Raw genomic sequence first — 15,193 nt, forward strand, 5'->3', positions numbered from 1 at the left:
CTGGCTAACACCAGCTTCACCATTTCTCACAGGACCTTTTTCTCACTTGCGGGACTACTTGTCCCTGGGAACATCATCATCACTGCTAGGTTGAGATCTTTCCTATTTTGCAACTCGACTTTCAGAACAAATATATTTAGAAACTATATTTATAACCAAATTCTAAATTTATGGCCAAGAAGCAGGCAGGAAAGCAGCTTCGCCCCCTTCCTCGTAATTTACCTTTCTTGATTCAAAGAGCTTAATATATATAGTTTCTTCTTTGCCCCTTTCACGTTTATTGAATTAATTTGTCTTTCGCTAAATCATGGTGTTTTGACCCAGGTTATTCACCCAAAGTGTGTAAAAAGAGACAAACCACCTTGTATTTTAGCTGTTTGGGATGTTGGATGACCTGGGCTATTTTAACCGTCCAGAAGCAGGTTTCCTCCCATCGCACCCAGGATTATCGAGACCGCCCCTCAGTTTTCTGGGCAGTGGAGGCTAGCTGTTCCTTCGGCCGTGCTAGAGGCTGGAGGTCAGCTCCTTTCAGGATGGGCGCTGGTCGCCCCCGCGACCCTCTTCGTCCCTCACTCGAAGCGGAGGCTCTAGGACCGCGAGGGCCGCGGGCGGGAGGCGGTGCCGCTCGAGCCCCGCCCCGGCCGAGCGCGGGGTGGAGCCGGCGCGGGAGTTCCCAGAGTGGCGCGTTCAGGGAGGAGGAGGGAGGTGGAGGGAGATGTCCGCGGGGAGAGGGCGGGCCCGGCGCGGGAGTGGGCGGGGCTCGAGGCGGCGGGCGGGGCTCGCTGCTGTGGGCGGGGCCGGCACGGGAGAGGGCGGGGGTGCGCGGCGGTGGGCGGGGCGGGGCGGCGGCGGCGGGCGGGACCGGCGCGGGACTGGTCAGGGAGCGCGGAGGTGGGAGGGGCGGGGTGGCGGAGGGGCGGGGCGGAGGCGGTGGCGGTGGCGGTGGGCGGGGCGGGCGCGCCGCCGGGCCGCGCAGCTGCCGGGCAGGCTGGGCATTAGGGCCTCGGCGGAGCCCGCTCCCCAGCGCGCTGGGCGGGGTGCGCGGCGGGCAGGCGCGGGCCCGGAGGCAGCGGTTGCGCCCTGCGCCGGGGAGGAGCCGGGGGCGGGCGGGGGCTGGGGCCCGCGACGGGGAGTGCCGGAGCGCCGGCGGCGAAAGCGGCAGCGGCGGCTGAGCAGGCTTGGTGCGTGGGTCCGCGGCGGCTCGGGGTCGGCCCGCGGTGCGAGCGGGCGGCCCGGCTGCCTCCCTCCCCGCCCGCCGCCGCCGCCGCGATTCGGTGGAAGATGGCGCTGGGCGGATGGAAATCCTAATGACGGTCTCCAAACTCGCCTCCATCTGTACCATGGTAGGTGCGGCAGGCGGGCGGCCAGCGTCCCCGCCCTTGCCGCCCGCGGGGCCTAGCGCGGGGCCGGCCGGGGGCGGTTGGACGGCGCGGCCCGAGCGCGGGCGGAGCGGCCCCGGGGCGCGCGGGGGCAGGGAGGGGCGCGGGCCGGCGGTGCTCCCGATCGCCGCGGCTCTGGGGGGCCGGAGGCGGGAGCACGCGCGTGGTGCCCCAGCCTTTGCGTCCGGAGCGCGCGGGGCCGAGGCGGGGTAGGTAGGTCCCGCTGCCGGCCCGCGCGCACGGAAGTCGGCGCAGGTCTGCTCCCCGCGCCCTGGCGAGGCCGCGTCCCCTCGCCGGGCCCGGGGGACGGGTGTGTGTGTGTGCGAAGGGGGAAACTTTAAAGTGCTGTCGAAACTGACCCCCCCCTCCTCCCCACCGTGTCTCCTCCTCGGAGGTGACTGAGCTCCCCGGTTTGCAGCCGGGGAGTCTTGTCTGGGAATGCCCGCCGATCCTGAGAACAGCTTAAGCGTTCCTGTCGTTTGTTTACTTGAACGCACTAGACGCATCGGTGTGTGACTTGGAAGTATTTCTGTGCGGGAACAGACGGCAGCAGCATCGCTGTCTTGTGTCGTGTCGGGGGCTTTTAAGTAGAAGGGGAAAAGAGCTTCAGGGGAAAAGAGCTCCTGCCTCGTGGACAAGTCCCGAGTTAAGCAGAGCGAACGTGCGTTTAAATCTTGGTGTTCTGTGCGTGGCCGGGGTACCCGTTGTCACTCCACACGATGGGGGCGAATTCGTTTCCTTAGTTCCTTATGGCTTTAACATCTGGCGATCTCTCTGGCGATCTTAGTTATGAGCCGTCTCAGGAAAAAAAAAAAGTTATTCTTCTACCACGTGGGCCTAGCGATCACGTTTATTAAAGACTCCTGCAGTCTTTCCTTCTGTTTTACGCCTTCCCAGCCCTTTTTGTGCCTGTGGGAAATTCCCCCCGCCCCCCACCAGCTGTCTTCCTCGTATGGGTGGTACATTTCCTGTACCTTTCTTGAAGGAGCGGCGAATCCGATCGGAAAGATGGCTTTTAGCCGCAGATTTCTGAACTGCACCCTGAGAAACAGTATTTTTAAAAATGGCTGAAATCAGGTGGGATTAAAATCTACAGTATTAAAGACATCACGCTGAAGAATGAATCATGAAGAGTCCATTTCCTCAAGTGGATGTTTTTCTCGAACAGTTCACGTTTTAGGAAAGCATTGATGTTAAAGGGACCGTTTTAAAGGATGATTTCCAAGGGTCAGGTACATTAATTACGCTTAGATGTGTCAGTTATCATCTTACTCTGTTTCAGAAGGAATGTGATAATTAAGTCTTTGAAAATGATAATCTCGATAATCTCACCAGATTGCTGAGCCTGCACAGATTGCCGGGTCATGGTTCCCTGTCAAAGTCTAGAGATTCTGGAGAGATGTGTCTGTCTTACTGCCTGCTCATCCACTCCAGTATTTCAGGTATACATTTAGCACCTACTTCGTACAGGAGGGTGTGCTGAGCGCTGGGGATACAACAGTAGTCAAGTGGGACTCTTGCTTTCATGGTTGTTTACCTTCTAGTTAAGGGAAACAAGCGTCATTCACATTAACGAATTTATAGATGCACTAGTCACATTAAGAAAATGAGGCAGAGCAATTTGCCATGTCAAACACTGAGTGGGATCTTGATCTCAAGAACCTTATACTCTAGAGTTCTTTCTAGGGCTTCTGCTCTGGTGCATTAATTGCATGTAGTGTAATGTGTGTATTGTTGGCAGATACAGAAACATCAGTGCTCAGCCAAATGAGATTGCTCCTGAAGCAGTGTTAAAGTTGGGTGTGTCAGTTTTCATATTTGAATAAAAACTCTGACGCTGTCCGAGATAGAGCCGAACATCTCAAAGTAGCCTGCGATCTTTTGCTTAAGGAGCACTTCAGCCTATCTTCTGAGATATCACCAAGTAGACAACGAAGCAAAGCAAAGTATTTACCTGTGTGCCTTTGTAGATTTCTGGTGCATTCACAGCTCTCTCTCAAGCAGGTAGCCTTACTTGAATAATCTTACAGCTGTCCATCCCCAGCCTTCATCCCCACTCATGTCTTTTCACAGCATTTTTTTAATCTCAGTGGTACTTCCCACACTAGCTATGTTGTAAAGTTTTCTCTTATCGCCTTATTATGATAGATTGTAAAGGCCTTAAGCGGAGGGACTGTTGTTTATTTGTGCAGTTTGGTAGAGCACTACCTTCTGCGGACGGTCAAGAGTTTGTCCGGGTCCCTTCTGTCCCATGCCAATGACTGGGGGGAGTGAGTTTCGCTAAATGTGGCTGAGATTGAGGTTGTGTGTTGGGTGGTGGGAGGAGGGGGCTGGATCTCTCAGAGAATCAGCAGCTGTGAAAACATTTATAATGAGTTGACATTTTATACTATAAATAATAAAGTTGACAGAATTTTATTTCACCTGTCAACATAAGGCACTTGGGCAAATCAGCAGTCCCTTGGACTTGGATTGCATTAAGTACCTGTTAAAAGCGAATCTCTTCCAAAGTGCCTTCTCCTAGATCACTGTTCTGCTGGCATGGGAATGTTAGTCAAGTTTGTTGCTCTTAAGTCAATGTTACAGCCTAATCGAGTGAGGGATTGCGTTTAGGCTGCAGGGAATCCATCTGCAGGGTGCCTCTAGAAACCCCTCTTATTTATGATGTCCAGGAAATAATTTCAGTATCACATGGTGCTTGTTTTGCCGCCAAAGTAGCTCCTGACTTGAGGGCCTGGCACGGAGTATTTACCCAATATTTAATTTGTACTTCATCGTGGTGAAATAATGGGAAAGTGACAAATGCATGTAGAGAGGCGGCCTGCGTTTGGAAATCAAAGTGAAGTTGTAGAGCAGCTTGTAGCGGCTGGGACCTGGTGACCACACGGGTCAGGGCCGTCACAGTAGGGGGTGCTCCCGGGATGTGAGAGGCATCTAGGCTTGTTTGGGTTGTAGGAGTCCTGGCCGGGGAAGGGGCATGGGCCGGGGCTTAAGTAAAGGAGAAGTTGTGGCAAAGGAAGGTGGTAGGTGGTGGGGTGGCCTGGCTTCTTGCCCGTCCCCAGTCTCTGGAGTCAGCTAGGTCCCCTGGAACATGGGACTGCTAAGCCAAGAGCATAATCTGCAGCTTGGTGTCTGACAAGTTCGCTTCGAAAAAGGCGTGGGAATCTTGAAACTGACTGTACTTACTGCAGGAAAGTCACAGTTGAGACTGGCTACTTGTCTTGTCTTATTGAGTCTCACTGGGGTCACTCACCCATGGTGCCTTGTTCATGAGAATGAGGCTGTGGGGTAGGCTCTTCTTGTAGTCTGAATATTCTATTAAATAATAACATTCTGTGTTCCTTCTTAGGAAATAGGGTGGATGTGCTGTGCTCAGTTGCTCATTCATGTCTGACTTTGCAACCCCGTGGACTGTAGCTCATGGGGATTCTCCGGGCAAGAATACTGGAGTGGGTTGCCATTCCCTTCTCCAGGGGATCTTCCTGACCCAGGGATCGCACCCAGGTCTCCTGCATTGCAGACAGATTCTTTACCATCTGAGCCACCAGGGAAGGGTGGATGTAGTTCTTTTATTAGCGAAATATTTAATTAATTTTTATCTATATTTTAGTAGTAAAATTAGTGTTTCTGTGACAGGAATATTTAAAGTGAGTTGCTGTTGGTTTTCTAATTTTGCCGTTTTTAACTTTAACTTAGGAGGGATGAAAACTTCAAAAATAAGGAGTCTTCTGTCATATAATTGGTTGGATAGGAAATGTTTGAAGAGGTGTTTGAGGACCTTAGTGGATAAATCGTTGAGAATAAGTTTTATTTAAGCCAGCTGATCTTCTGAATTTGGCCAGAATACATACTGGACATAAAAAATTATTCTCATTATAGAAAATTTGGAAAATATTCTATTAAAAAGAGTTTGGAAACTCTGAAGGCAGCAGAAAATAATTTACTTTACCCTCCTCCCCACCCCCAGAGCTTGTTTTGTCTTAAAAAAAAAATTCACCTATTTTTGGCTGCTCTGGGTCTTTGTTGCTGCTCAAGGGCTTTCTTTAGTTGTGGTGCACAGACTTCTCATTGTGGTGGCTTCTCTTGTTGTGCAGCCACAACTCAGAAGTTGGGGTGCATGGGCTTTAGTTGCCTGAGGTATGTGAGATCTTCCACCATCAGGGATCAAACCCTCGAACCTGTGTCTCCTGTATTAGCAGGCAGATTCTTTAACACTGAGCCACCAGCCTCCCTTTAAAGTCAGATTAACTGAAGCTTACCTGAAAGTTTTATTGTCTCCAGAAAGATTATGTAAGCACTTATCTAGCATTAATTCGTTTCCAGCAATCTTCATTTTTTAGATTTAAACGATCTGATTTTGTTTTGATTTCTCTCTCAGTAGCTCCTTTCTAGAAGCTTAATATAGTATTTTATAATGTGTCCTACCGCATGGTATAATTAAAAAGAGCAGTTGGACCAGAAGGAAAACTCTAGTCCAGATTTTGACATTTAGATCTTCGCATATGGGAAAGTCTCTTAAAACTTTCCGAGTTCATTTTTCTCATTTGTAAAATAAAGGGGTTGGACTAGACGCTAATAAATATTCCTTCTGTGTTTGTTTCCTTCTAGATCTAAAACTCAGTATTCTCTAATCCTTTTAGAGTTTATAAATTGACTGTTGATTTCATCATTTTGGGAATGTTAATCATGTTTAATTAATTAATTTTACTTTTACTTTTTTGACCTCCTTCGCCCAGTTCTCTCCACACTTCACCCTTGTCGCCTCTGGCAGCCACCACTCTTGTTCTCTGTATCTATGAGCCTTTTTTTTTTTTTTTTTTTTTAAGATACCACATATAAGTGAGCTTATGTGGTATTTGTCTGTCTGACTTATTTCACCTAGCATAATAACAGTAATATCCATTCATGTTGTTGGCAATGGCAAGATTTTTTTTTAGTGTTTGAGTAACATTCCATTGTATACACATACCTCATGTTCTTTATCCATTCATCCACTGATGAACATTTAGATAGTTTTTTTCCATATCTTGGCTATTGTAAATAGTGCTGCACTGAACATAGGGGTCCATTTATCTTTTTGGATTAGTGTTCTCATTTGATGTGGTAAATGTCCAGAAGAGGAATTGCTGGATCATATGGTAGTTCTATTTTTAATTTTTTGAGGAGCCTCCATATTGTTTTCCATAGTTGCTGTATCAACTTACATTCCTGCCAACAGTGAGCAGATTCTCTTTTCTCCACCTCCCCACTAACACTTGTTATTTTTTGTCTTTTTGACACATTCTAACAGGTGTGAGGTGATACTTCCTTGTGGTTTTGATTTGTATTTCCCTGGTGATTAATGATGTAGAGTATCTTTTCATGTAACTTTTGGCAAATGTGTGTGTGTTTTTTTCAAAAGGTGTCTGTTGAGATCTTCTGCCTGCTTTGTAATTGGATTGGCTTTTTGCTATTGATTTGTATTAGTTCTTTCATATATTTTGGATATTAGTCCCTTAGCAGATATATGATTTACAGTAGTTTCTCCTGTTCAGTAGGTTGCATCTGATCATGTTTTAGATAACATGAAGAGCATGGAATTAGATATAGTTAAATATGGATTATACCTAGTTTGCTAGTTTTTAAAAAATGTTGTGGAATTTATGGATAATTATGGTCCAAAGTAAATGTTTGTTCTTTCAAAAGCATTTAGTGGAGGTGGAGAAGGCAGTGGGACCCACTCCAGTACTCTTGCCTGGAAAATCCCATGGACGGGGAGCCTGGTGGGCTGTGGTCCATGGGGTCGCTAAGAGTCGGACACGACTGAGCGACTTCACTTTCTCTTTTCACTTTCATGCATTGGAGAAGGAAATGGCAACCCACTCCAGTGTTTTTGCCTGGAGAATCCCAGGGACGGGGAAGCCTGGTGGGCTGCAGTCTATGGGGTCACACAGGGTTGGACACGACTGAAGCGACTTAGCAGCAGCAGCAGCGATATCACTATTTTATTCATTAAGGGGCTCAATCCACATAGCTGTTTACTTATTTTCGACAGTTTTTTCTTTTCCGATACCATTTTTTAAAGATTTTTGAATTGCTGCCCTTTTTGAGGGCTTTCCTGGTGGCTCAGATGGTAAGGAATCTACCTGCAATGCAAGAGACCTAGGTTCAATCCCTGGGTTAGGAAGATCCCCTGGAGAAGGAAATGGCAACCCGCTCCAGTGTTCATGCCTGGAGAATCCCATGGACAGAGGAGCCTTTGCATCCATCGGGTTGCAAACAGTCAGACACGACTGAGTTACTCAGCAGGTATAAGCCCTTTTTGAGATTCCACATTTATTTTCATGGGTGTGAGTGTGATCTTGGACAAATTAGTTCTCTGTACCACGATTTTCTTATCTGTAAAATGGGGGTGAAATAACGTCCACTTTATAGGGTTCTAGAATGGTACTGGCCCATGACTAATCATCTGTTGTGTTTGTAGTTCTTATTATTATCTTTGTAAAGTGGTTTGCTCCCCTCCATGAGGTAAGGACTCATTGGCACTTCTAGTTAATGTCAGGTTAGCAAATACTAGTAACCAAAATGGAAATCTTTTAAATAAAATGTAGTTATTTTAGTTCATTTTTATCATAAGCAACATGAGTTTATTAATAGTATATGCTTCTGAGAAAGCACACATTTATTTTGAAGTTAAGTGGGTTAGATCATAATATTCAAACTAAGAATGTGGATTGTCTTTTTTCTCCTGTTTTGAGTAGTTTGTAGGAACTACTGCTTTTGGCTGGGAATAAAAATGGTCTAAATTTGCAACATTCTCAAACATGTTTGAGAAGTTTAGATAAGTTGGGAATAGTACTTTGAGAAGAAAAGTCTTATTTTTTATACTGAAAAAAAGCACACCAACTTGTCATCATTGGTAGAATGGAGTTTGTGTTTTAAAGTCAGCTTCAGGCCTTATTTCCTTTTGGATTTTCCTGTTCTTCCCTGGGGCCACATTGTTGCATTTGATTCCTTCATGCCCTGGTCCCCTACCAGGGTGACACCTCTTGTTGGCCTGTGGTGCAGTTACCAAACCTGCTTTTCGAAGAGGATTGTTGAAATATCTGTAAAATGGTTTGTGTTGGAAGAAAAAGGTAAATGCCAGGTATAACGGTGAGTTATATGAGATGCTGAATCAATAATCCAGAGACCCAGTACTGTTGAAAATACCCATATAGAAGTCATCATCATTTAAAACCTTATGCACAGAATTTATATTAGAAGGAGATGAGAGAAATGGTTTTTGTATACATAATTCATCTTGGAAGAAAAACCCTGACGTCTACTTTCCCAGAAGTACTCAATCAAGAAGAATTTCGTGATGCTGTGAAGTACATGATATTTAATATAGAATGTGATTGTGTGAGTGGTGTGGGTCTTCATAATCCTGTATGTTCACTGGCTTATCCTTTGCTGCTGTGGCTTCCAAAGAAAGATCAGCTTTTTCTCAGAGTTGTGTGACGTCTATAGAACCATGTCGAAGCTTGCTTAGGACCTCCATCTGTAGTAATCCACACATCGAAAGCTGCAGGCCAGTAAAAATTTTTTTCCAGCTCAGAACAAGTGGATATTTTTCCAGTGCCAGCTGACAGATATTCTTATTGAAATGCTTCATAGGTTCAGGGACCAACCCTGCACTTTCTACTTGTGAATAGTGGTCTCATCATGGTATATTTTAAAGGAGTTAGAGTATTGTTGCCTTTGGTTTTATTTTAGTCCTTTTTCTTTCAGTGACCTAAGCCAGGCTTCTTCCTGATGCTAAGTGTGTAAATGCTTTTCATGGAAGGCGTGATGGATTTATTCTTTTTAAGCTAATAGCGATGTGTTCTTTTTTGTTCCCCCCCGTAAAGAATGCCTTTTCTTCATAAGTGCTTTGAGGAAGTATTCGCGGGGACCTGCATGCTGTCAGGGTGCGTGCGGTACTGAGAATATGAAGATGAGCATGATGAGCTCTGGTCTCACAGGACCTTCCCGTTCAGTGTGTCCCAAATAGGTCATAGTTGTGCCCAGAGAGAAATCTTCTTGGCTGCTGGGCAACCAGGAGCTGTCTGGATTGACCAGAGACCCTTGACCAATTTGCATCCAGAAAAGAACCCGCCTGCCAGTGCAGGAGACATGAGAGACGTGGGTTCAGTCCCTGGGTCGGGAAGATCCCCTAGAGAGGGAAATGGCAGCCCACTCCAGTATTCTTGCCTGGAGAATCCCATGGACAGAGGAGCCTGGCGGGCTACAGTCCAGGGGTCCACAAAGAGTCGGACTCGACCGAAGCGACTTAGCAGACAAGTACGCATGAGAATAGTCTTACCTGTATGTTCCTGTGGGCTCCACACTTAGTACTCACTATGTGTACCATGATGAGAAAAAGGTCGGGAAGGAGGCCAGACGTATACAGCACATCAGGAGTGAGGAATAATCAGTATGGGAAAGAGGAAGTGGTCATTTCTCCCTGGGAAAGAGACGAGGGCTTGGGGAGGAAACCTCTCGGAAGAGATTGGAACTTAGTGCTGTTGCTGTTGTTCAGTTGCTCAGTTGTGTCCGACTTCTTGCGATCCCATGGACTGCAGCACGCCAGGCTTCCAGCACGCCAGACACTGTCCTCCAGTGTCTCCCGGAATTTGCTCAAATTCGTGTCCACTGAATCACTGATGCTATGTAACCATCTCATCCTCTGCTGCCCCCTTCTCTTGCCCTCAGTCTTTCCCAGCATCGGAGTCTTTTCCAGTGAGTCGGCTCTTTGCATCAGGTGGCCCAAGTATTGGAGCTTCAGTTTCAGCATCAGTCCTTCCAGTGAATATTCAGGGTTGAATTTAGTGCAAGGAAGTCAGTCATTGTGTGAGCAGGAAGAGAGGGGATTCCAGAGGTGAGCAGAGGTGCAGCCTCCTGGGATCTGCATTTATCCTGAGCAGGTGTAAGTTCAGAGGAGAGTTGGGATAAAGGTATAGTGGAGTTGATAAAGGTACATTGGTAAATTTTACTACATTGATTGTTAAAACGTTGCTTTTAAAAAATATGGTGACAATAACATGATGAAGTAGAAGGGACTAATGGTAGTTAAAAACTTGTTAAAAGTCTTGTCCCCTATCCAAAAAACCTCCCCAAAAACAGTATTAGAAAATTGTAAGTTGTATATGCATGGTAAAAATGAAGGCTAAATATATACCTATACAAGAAATGATTTTCCTTGTTTCCAAACTAGCTGAAACTTTATCACTCAAATTCTGAGGGCAGGAAAATAGGAAATATAAGATTGAAAAAAAAAAAAACAAAAGAAAAAGATGAACAGAAAACCAAAGTAAAATGGAAGAAAGCTGTTTTATTAATTATAATAAATCTAAATGGATTAAATTCATCTGTATTATAGGGAAGGAACTATCAGATTACATAAAGAACTAAATATCGCTTAAAAACCTTTGTAAAACAAAAGGACAATGTATATAACAACACAATACTACCATCACCTCTAAGAACTTAATGTGCAGATAGCTTTTCTAGATATTTTAAGATCATTCAAGTCCTTTTTTTGTTAGTCTCATACTCCTTCTCACATCTGTCATCTTGAAGATCCTTTCAGAGCGAGGAAAGCTTAGGAAATATCAGCCCCACTTTCACAGAGTACAAAAACAAGCTTCAAGTCGTCCCCAAAGCGACTGGAGGTGAGATCCCTGTTTCTTGACTCCCTAGTCCGTGATGGTATCTACAAGACAATACGTTGCCTCTTTCATGGTTGAGATAAAATTGTTTTTCTTTCCTTTTTAAACAAGAATTTGGGAAATTTTTTTGTCCCTAATTTCTAAGCTTCTCTGTATGTGTGTGTAGCTTTGAGTCCCACTCCACTTACTAATTATGTGTATTTGGATGGACCACTTACTGTGAGATGGAATCATTCTCCCCATTAGATCAAATGAGAGAAAGCCTGTGAAGGGAGGTGATCCATGTGGAACTGCTTTCTTTGCACTGGAAACATAAATGGAGATCCCCGTGGTGGTTGGTGATGGGCATTCGTCCTCAGGGGCAGAGGGCGGGGCGTGTCTGGCCACCTGGGCTGTGGCATGGCAGCGGGCTCCCAGGTTCCCTTTGACGAAATAGAAGTCAGTGCAGAGTTTGAAAATGAGTGTTTTAGTGATCCTGGTCTTGCGGTGCTCAGGTAACTGATGAAGCACAATTTTAGGTTCTCTTTCATTAAAAAAGTCTTTTAGGGATTTATGGTTCATAGACTTTTTTTTTCTTTTCTTTCTAATGAGGTATCTGTGGGCTTGGTTCTCCTACGACATGCAGTTCATTGCCAAATTATTTGTGCTATGAGGGAGCAGTTTACTTGTGATGTCAGCTAACTTCTTGTTGTTTCCTTCTAGTGCCATTTTTTTTTTAAGGTCTAAAATTATAGTGAATCAATTGTGTTAATCTCTATAGTATTCATCTACCTGAGTTTTTCAGGAATGCCTGAAAAGAAAGCTTTAGTAATTCTTTCAAGTTAGGATTGTAGAAAGAGAGCCCATCTGGGCACAAAGAAAGGAAGCAGTGGAGTAAGTCCTAGGGGCAAGGAAAGTAGAAAATAAGAGCCCCCTATTCTCTGGAGTGGAAAATATGTTTATAATGTGAGATCCTGTAGACATAAACATTTCCGCTGCTCTGAACCTCAGTCCAGAAAGCCAGCCACTGTCATTTTGAAGAATTTTTTTTTCTTTCTTCCCTAGAATGTTGTTCCACAGTTTTGTTTTGTTTTTTGGTTTGTTTGCTTTCCCTGATGTTGGGACGATTCCCTGGTGTTTAATCTGCTTCACGGAAGTGCTCTTCTGCAGGATGATCAAGGTGGTACCTTGGGGTAGCAGTTGGTACTTAGAAGTTTGCACGAGGAAGATGTGTCTTGAAATAGCAGAGGAAGGGTGTTCTGGTTTCTACTGAACAAGACAGCATGTTTAGACGGTTTCAGACTTCGGCTGTGAATGACGTGGCTTTGGTTCATCCAGGAGCAGGCGAGGAATGGAAATCAAGTGTTCTCCGTGTCCCCCTGAGGGAATCAGGGTTACTAAAGGTGAACAGAAGTCGGAACAGTTTTGAAATGTCAAAGGCTCAAAACTAGATACAGTTGATCAAAAACGAAACCCCAGGTACTGTATTAACGACTCTGCTAGGCAAATTTATTATTTTTGTTTTCGTTAATTTGCATGTCATTCTTTAAAAAGACAGTTCATTTTTTTTTTTTTCAAAACTAGTTTCTCTAGTTTACTAGTGAGTTTCATTTGTTTTTGCTGCGTATTTTAACTTGAAGGAAGCGTACGTCTCCCTCCCAGGGGATGCAGCCAGCCCACAGGACGATTCCCCTCCCTGGTTAAGCAGGTGCCCCGGGGGAGCTGGTCAGCCCAGCAGGAGAAACCTAGAGGCACCTGTGAGCGCTCTGGTGGGTTTTCCCTGTGAAAATCCAGCCCTCACCCCTTGACCACGCTTGCAATCTGCCTCGTTGTCTTCTTTGAAGACGCTCATACGTTGCCCTTTTCGACCGAAAAGTGGACTCTCTTACCTTTTCTCATCTCTGCTTATGGTTTGTTTTTATTTTTGTCCTTTCGAGGCGGCGTGGCTGCCTCTCGCGTGTCCTCCCGCCTCTCTCCCGTGGTTGCAGTTTTCACCCCAGATGTCATCTTCTCTCCTTTTCGCTCCAGGAACTGCGCTGTGGTTCTTATACCACCCTGTATGTTGTGTTAGTGATGAGCTGGCTCATCTCCGTGGTCACTTTCGAGGCGGGGTGGTGCCTCTCTCTCTTGTCCTCCCACCTGTCCCCCTGTGTGTTAGACCTGGGGTGGTAGATACACCTCTGAGGTTGCATAAATTGTTTGGAACTATTAAAATGAGGATTTTAAAAGGGAGCACTTTGAATGCATTACCCCACCTCCTCAGCCTTGCTCCTGCTGAGAAGGTGTCCCTTCTAAGTGACTCGTCCTTTTTCTCACACTGCTTTGAATTTTTTCTCCTTGTCTTTGACTTTCAGCGTTTTCACTATCACATGCCTGGTTGTGGGTCTGTGTGTTTATGACCTATAGATTCTTAAATTCGGGTTTATGTTAAATGCCTATACCATTCAGTTGAAAGTTTGTTTGTTTTTTTTAGGGTGGTACATTTCAGTTATAATATATCAACTTCATAGGCCAGAGTGATTAAATTCATTCAAAATCATTGTGTCTCAACCAAGAATATATTACTGCAGTTAAATATTACAAACATTCTCACAGAAGACATTCTTAAGAAAATTGGAAGCAAACTAAAATGAAATGATAGTGTGAATTCCTTTCATGAGTTGTATATTGGCATGCCTTTAGACTAGCCTTGCTGAGTATTGATGCCACAGATGAAATTGCTGGGTGTGAGCTCTTTGGAAAGGCAGTGCTCTTGAGGGTGTCCTGTATGCTTATCGGATGGTGTATTAGCTTTGTAGGGCTTCTGTAACAGGAGCTGCAAACTGAATGGCTTAGAACAAGGGAAATTTATTGTCTTACAGTCTGGAGGCCAGAGTCCAAGTCCACGGTCTGGACAGTGTACTGCGCCCTTGGAAGGTGCTGGGCTCCCTGCCCCGCCGCCAGCATCTGAGAGTCTCACTTGGAAGTCTGAGCCTCAGGTGTCCCGTGGCTTGTCAGTGGCCACCTTCCCCTGTGTCCCTTCATATCATTTTTCCTCTGTGCGTGTCTATGTCTCAATTCCCCTTTTTAAAAGGACACCAGTCATACTGAATTGGAGTTCACCTTAGTGACCTCATTCTAGCTTGATTACTTCTGTAAAGACCCAGTTTTTAAATAAGGTCACAATCCACACTGCTGTGAGTTAAGTTTTACATACATCTTTTTTTTTTTTTTTTTTGGTGGGGAGGGTGGGAATGGATACAGTTCAGTTCATAATGGGTGGCTTAAAGAAACATTGCCATCTCAATCCTTTCAGAAATCAGATAGGGACTTAAAGAGCTGTAGTTTTTTGGTGGTGAGGGGGGAGCAACCAGTTTAAGTGTCTTTTAAACTAACTAGTGTAAATATCTCTAACGTCACTTGTGAGCCAAGATTGGACCTGTGCAGTGGTGGACACTTAATATTCCATTAAACCAATGATGGCTGACGTTTTCTGGAAGTGGATGTAGTTGGTTAGCTGTGCGATTTTTTTTTTTCCTTTGTGATTGATCGTTTGCTACCTTCTACCCAGCTTCCCACTCCCAAGTCTTTCACAGATATGTGATGTTTTCTTTTAGTTACATGGATACTTACTAAGAAATTTTACTGTCTTACTGATTATAACAGGAAAAAAATGTGATGGACAGCAATGTGTAAAGAAGCCAGAAGTCACCAGTAACCCATTAATCATTTACTCGTATTTGATTACATGTTTTTGTATCTCTCCTGGTCTTTTCCATACATGGCAGACATGATTTTTAAAACACAATTTGTATTATTAAATATGCTCTTACTGTCTTGTGGGTAATTGAGTTAATTATTAATACTAGCGCTCTCATAGCAGACGTTTTATTTGCTCTTGTATCTTTCTATTCTCTGACCTCTTAGAAACCAAGATATATTTATTTTTGTTGTTTCTCATTCTCTCTTCTGACAACCAGAGTTTAGAATTACAGATTTACAGTTTTGGAGTTTAAAAAGAACCTTTTGACAACTGGCCCTTTACAGTAAGTATGTGGTGCAGGGGAGCTAAATCTGACGTCCTGATATTTCACAGTGATGCGCAGATTCTGAATGAACTCCTTAAGCATCATGGTTTAGTTTGAAGCTCAATGGGAGCTAGTGTACATTATTATTAATTTGTCC

General features: G+C 45.0%; 2 protein-coding genes across 3 annotated transcripts in view; both read left to right on the plus strand.

The window, feature by feature from the left end:
• Positions 1-533: 533 nt before the first annotated feature.
• LOC133258020 (RNA-binding protein cabeza-like) lies at positions 534-1,172 on the plus strand. Its single transcript, XM_061434369.1, has one exon. It carries the CDS (start codon positions 534-536, stop codon positions 1,170-1,172), a length of 639 nt encoding a protein of 212 aa, XP_061290353.1.
• The window catches only part of USP12 (ubiquitin specific peptidase 12), a 59,978-nt gene continuing 45,898 nt past the window's right edge, over positions 1,114-15,193 (plus strand). Inside the window, exon 1 of one of the 2 annotated variants that reach the window (XM_061434911.1) lies at positions 1,114-1,343. In XM_061434911.1, the coding sequence (XP_061290895.1) occupies positions 1,296-1,343 (48 nt within the window). In that variant the 5' untranslated portion in view covers positions 1,114-1,295. Of the gene's footprint in view, positions 1,344-1,729; positions 2,822-15,193 lie in introns of those variants that run through there. The other variant, XM_061434910.1, reaches the window with a different exon arrangement.

This window comes from Bos javanicus, chromosome 12 (assembly GCF_032452875.1).
Source record: "Bos javanicus breed banteng chromosome 12, ARS-OSU_banteng_1.0, whole genome shotgun sequence".
NCBI classification, from domain to species: Eukaryota; Metazoa; Chordata; class Mammalia; order Artiodactyla; family Bovidae; genus Bos; species Bos javanicus.